Source organism: Fukomys damarensis, unplaced genomic scaffold (genome assembly GCF_012274545.1).
Source record: "Fukomys damarensis isolate Sample0158 unplaced genomic scaffold, DMR_v1.0_HiC HiC_scaffold_21, whole genome shotgun sequence".
Classification (NCBI taxonomy): Eukaryota; Metazoa; Chordata; class Mammalia; order Rodentia; family Bathyergidae; genus Fukomys; species Fukomys damarensis.
Window position 1 is genome coordinate 40,154,623 of NW_022900933.1, and position 4,759 is coordinate 40,159,381.

The window sequence follows — 4,759 nt, forward strand, 5'->3', positions numbered from 1 at the left end:
GCTGCTGCTGGCGCTGCTGGGGACCGGGTTGGTGTTGCGCCGCACCGGTCTTCTGAGGTTTGAAGGGGGCCGGCCATGAGGGGCAGGGGACGGGGCAGCCTTGTGGTCCCCGGTGTCCTGGGTTCCCCGCCTCCCGTGCCCACTGCTCGCACACAGGTGGAGGAGACATCAGGAGGCGGAGTCCCAGCCTTCAGGGCTGCCCCAGGGCTTCTCCAACCCTGTGTTCCACTCGGCGACCTGGAAGGAGCAGGTGAGGGTGTGGGGAGCTGCGGGTCCCTCAGGGCTAGCCCTGGCTCTCTAGGCTGACCCGTCTCCCTGCAGCCCCCAGTACAGCTGCCCAGCGTGGGCCTGGATGTGGACAGCAGCACCTGCTATTTCGTGAACCCGCTGTTTGTGGCCGAGACGGAAGCCTGATACCCAGACCCCACCTGCACAGTGGGGACCCCCACCTTGAGGCCTCCTGGTGCCCACAATAAAGGGTTTTTTTCTGCACCCAAGGTCACGGACAGTGCCTTCTGCCTGCCCATTCTCGCTCTGCTGGGCCACACAGCTGGCCGGAGGGTGGGATGTTCAGAGCTGGGAGGGGAAGTAGGGGTGAGGCCTACTGGGAGCTGGGGCTGGGCGAGTAGACGTCGGTGTGTCACAGGTCATGGGTTTGCCACTGCACCGCCGTGTCACCTGTGCACAGGATATGGGGCTGAAGGCAGGGCCTTTGAGCTGGGCTGTACCTAGTCCTGGGACTTCAGGTTCTGAGGCAGTGGGGAGGCTGTTATGTGTGTCACCTGCCCAGCTGTCACAAAGTGACTGCTTCTGTGTGGCCAGCAGCTGGGCCTAGAGACAGTGCTGGACCCTGATCTTCCAGGCCAGGCCCTGTTGTTACCCTACAGACCTCCTGTCTCTGAGGCAGGGTCTTGCTATGCTGCCATAGTGGCTTTGAACTCATGGACTCAAGTGATCCTCTATCCTCACCCTTAGTAGCAGGGACTGCAGGGCAATGCCACTGTGCCCAACTTCTGATAGCTTAGTTCAGCTGTGTGGTACTTCTGTGAACAGGACTCCTGTCTCTGGCTTTTCTGTGGCACTTGTGTCCTGTAGGAGTAACTTGCCACTCATGGAGCTGTGGCATATTTCACTTTGTTGATACCACTTTGTCCACAGCAGCTAGTATTTCGTTTTTTAAAAGTGGCCTAGAGCCAGCCACTGTGGCACATGTGTATAACCCCAGAACTCTGGGAGGCTGAGGCAGGAAGATCGCCAAATTTGAGGTGAGCTTTTGAATCGGAGCAGTCCCGGGAATAGCTGCTGGACACCATCCTGGAACTTAGCCACTCAGCATTCCTGGTCTCAAAAAATAAAGGGCTGGGGACAGAGCTCAGTGTGGACTCTGGATTCAATCCCCAGTACTTAAGAGATGGCCAAGAGCCAGTCATGGTGGCTCACGCCTTTACCTCAGCTACTTGGGAGGCTGAGACAAGAGGATCCTATGTTCTAGGCCAGCTTGGGCAACTTAGTAGACTGTCTCAAACTAAAGAGACTGGGATGTAGCTCAGCACTCCTTGGGTTCAGCGTTCTGAGCAGCACAGGTGCTGCAGCAGGCTGCCGCCGCTGTGCCATACCACCTGCCCTTCCCTCTGCCCACACAGGCTCTGACCACCACCACGATTTCAGGAAGGGCCCCAGGGCAACCTGTCTGCTATTCCAGCTGCAATCATACAGGCCCAGTGCTTGGCAGCTGGTGTGGCTGTGCCTGGGAGAAACGCTGTATCTGTGGCAACAGGAGCCAAGCTATGCCAACATCCAGTGGGGCTGTGTTCCCCACCATGGCCCCACTGCCCTCAGCCACACTCCTGGGAAGTCACAATCCCTGCCCCCCCCAGGTCTCGGCAGGAGGCAACTACCTGAGCTGGCCTGGCAGGGGTGGGTGTGGCCAGGGCCCCCGCTCTGCTGTGTCAGGCTTGTGCCACGATGTCGGGCTCACTGCCCTCAGGCTGAGACCCTGTCCCTTGCTCCACTAATGCCCCCTGGGGGAACCTGGAAACCAGCAAAGACGTGCCTCACGGACACGTAGCCCTTCCATGACCTCTGTGCTCAGTGTCATCTGCGGCGACTGCTGTCCTGGGTTGCTCCCAGGTACTCAGGCACACTTGGTGACACCACCTTACCCCAAGCACGGGGAGCTTTAAAACTGCCACCTTCTGCTTTATTGACAGGTAAATTGTTCAAAAATGTTCTCACGATTCAATAATTACAAAGACTCAGACTTACATTAAAAAAGTAAAAACCAGAACCCCAGCAGGGACCTTGGCGACACAGGCCTGGAGGGTGGGCGGGGCAACAGGTGCTGGGTGTGACACTGCTGTGTCAGGGCCCTCAGTGCCAAACTCCCCCAAGTGCGGGTCCCAAACAGCTGTGAGCGTGGCTAGATGGGAGGACAAGGAGCCGTCCTGAGCTGGGACAAGCCTTTACGACAAGGCCACAGACCTGACCAGACACGACACACGAGTTGTGGCCACTATGCATGAGTGTCAGGTGTTTCCCACCCAGTCAGAATGGTTGTTACTCATGGGGCTCCATGTGTGTGTGGGGGGGAGGCCCACACCCACTGTGCGCTCCCTGGACCATGGCCACCTCTCCAGCAGGTGGAGTGGCTCGCAGCAGCAGGTGCTGGTGACGTGTCCTGGCTGTGTTCAGAGTGGACTTCCACGCGGGACGTGGTCTGCTGGGCCTGGGTTCTGTCCACAGGCAGGTGTCACCTGCAGGTGGCTGTGCAACGGGAAAGTGAACTGGAAGGCCACAGCCGACCTGTGCTCTTCTGTCCACAAATCTCACGATGCGGGGTGACACACAACTTGCTATTATTCTCCTAGGGGCTTGGGAATGGCTTCAGGCAACAGGGGAGACAGGCGCTGAGGCGCTGCACAGGTGAGGCAGTGCGGGTGAGGTGTGCGGTGGTCCTTTGTGTGGCCTCAGCTGTGCAGACAAGTGGTCTGGTCTACGCCACCCATGGGATGCGGCACCCAGCTGGGTCCTGACTGACACAGACTTGATTCGTATCTACAGACGACCCTCCAGCTCCGAAGACAGCACTGTCAGCCCAGTCTTGGCAATGCACGGGGAGGGGCCTCAGGCGTCACAGGCGGGCTGCTCCAGACCGTCGAGGGGCAGCTGGCTCCTGTGGGGCGAGTTGGGGCTTGGCGGGCCGCTGGGGTTGGAGCTGTTTGAGGGAGTTGAGTGTTTGGTGGAATCCGAATCAGGCTGTCGACACAGAGAAGGGATGTGTGAGAAACCAGTGCTGGCCTTCAGGTGGCCATATGGCACTGCTCCCCTTGGGGTCACCTGCAGCCATGCTGCAGGGCACTCAGGGCCTGGCTCCAGCTGGCTCCTGGGGAGAGCAGTGCTTGCTTGTGGGCACTTGCACTGCCCCGGGACTCATGTACACTCGAGCACACATACTTTTCAAGTGCAGTGAAGAACATTAGAAAACACCCTGCAAGGATCTTGAAGAGACCCCAGAGGTCACTTTGATAAACTGGTCTGCATAAAAATTACTACAAACTGGGCAGGGGATTTAGCTTAGGGGTTCTAATGCCTGCCTCGAAAGCACAAGGTCCCTAGCTCAATCCCTGGTACCCCCCACAAAAAAAATTACTACAAACTTCTGTAAGACAAAGCACACTTAAGACAAAATACTAGAAGACCTTCGATCCTGGGAAAGTAATGGCAGCTGAAAGCTGCAATTTGCCCTCCTGTCAGAGGCTCGCTCAGTAGGGCAGGTGTGGTCTGCGCCGGGATTGGCAGGCACACTGGTGGGCGTGACTGAGCGGCCACGAGGCGAGGCCTGTCCTGTCCCACCCCCTCCCGGGTGGGGGCGCTCCTCGCTCTTGCGGTTTTCCACTGTGTCCTTCCCCCAGACGCGCCTGACTTGCAGCCAGCGCACCGGACTCTGGGCTGAATCCCCTGAAACCCTGGGCCAAATATATTGTCACAGAAAAGAGCAAGCAAACTGATACGACCGAAGAGGGTGGGGTGAACTGGTGCAAGAAGACGCCAGGGCCGGCCCGGCAGCAGCCCCACAGGGTGCCACCTTGTACTCCTTCTCTAGAAGTATGTCCACGGGCAGTCACACTGAGGTCAAACAGGCAGCAGCTCTCAGAGGCCTGAGAACAGTGCTGCCTACAAAGGACACCAAGTGGCTCAGGGAAGTGGAGGGACAGCCCAAGCCAGCAAAGAAAGCCCCTCTAAATGAGAGCACCTGGAACTGAACCCAGGGTGTGGCAGGGCTGCACCCCCTGCCCTTATTTTGAAACCAGCTTTCACGAAGTCACGAAGTTGCCCAGGCTGGGCTGGAGCTTATGATCCTCCTGCCTCAGGCTCCCAGGGCACCGTGCCCCTATGTCACATGGGAGTGTAAGGCCCAGCTGGAGATTTAAAAGGAAGGACAGTCCTGCTGGACGCAGGGAGCTCTCCCGACTGTGCGGGAGCTGCAGAGGCTGCGCAAACCTCAGGGCGAGAGCCTCTTGGGCTCAAGACATCTGCGCAGCCGTGTCACCAGCTGGGCCTCAGCCTGGCCGCCCAGGGTGCTGCTCCAGGGATGACAAAGGCTCCTCCCACTGTGCAGCGTCCCGGGCCGGCGGCCTCACCTCCTTGTCGAAGTCCTGGTCGGGGTCGGACATGCTCCTCAGAGGCACGGTCACTCCAGGCTCTGCCCCGCCTGTGAGAAGCACGGCCTTCATGCAGGGAAAGCCTCGCGCCAGGGCAC

At 58.8% G+C, this 4,759-nt stretch overlaps 1 protein-coding gene and 1 non-coding gene across 2 annotated transcripts in view; one reads left to right on the plus strand and one right to left on the minus strand.

The window, feature by feature from the left end:
- LOC104850366 lies at positions 1-497 on the plus strand. The gene is made up of 3 exons (XR_004518367.1): positions 1-57; positions 157-250; positions 322-497. It is a non-coding gene; the product is annotated as an uncharacterized LOC104850366 (transcript).
- Positions 498-2,951: 2,454 nt separating this feature from the next.
- Positions 2,952-4,759, minus strand: part of Cdc42bpb (CDC42 binding protein kinase beta) — an 83,927-nt gene continuing 82,119 nt past the window's right edge. The window contains 2 exon segments of the mRNA XM_033766825.1: positions 2,952-3,255; positions 4,641-4,727. Of these exon segments, the coding sequence (XP_033622716.1) occupies positions 3,124-3,255; positions 4,641-4,727 (219 nt within the window). The 3' untranslated portion in view covers positions 2,952-3,123.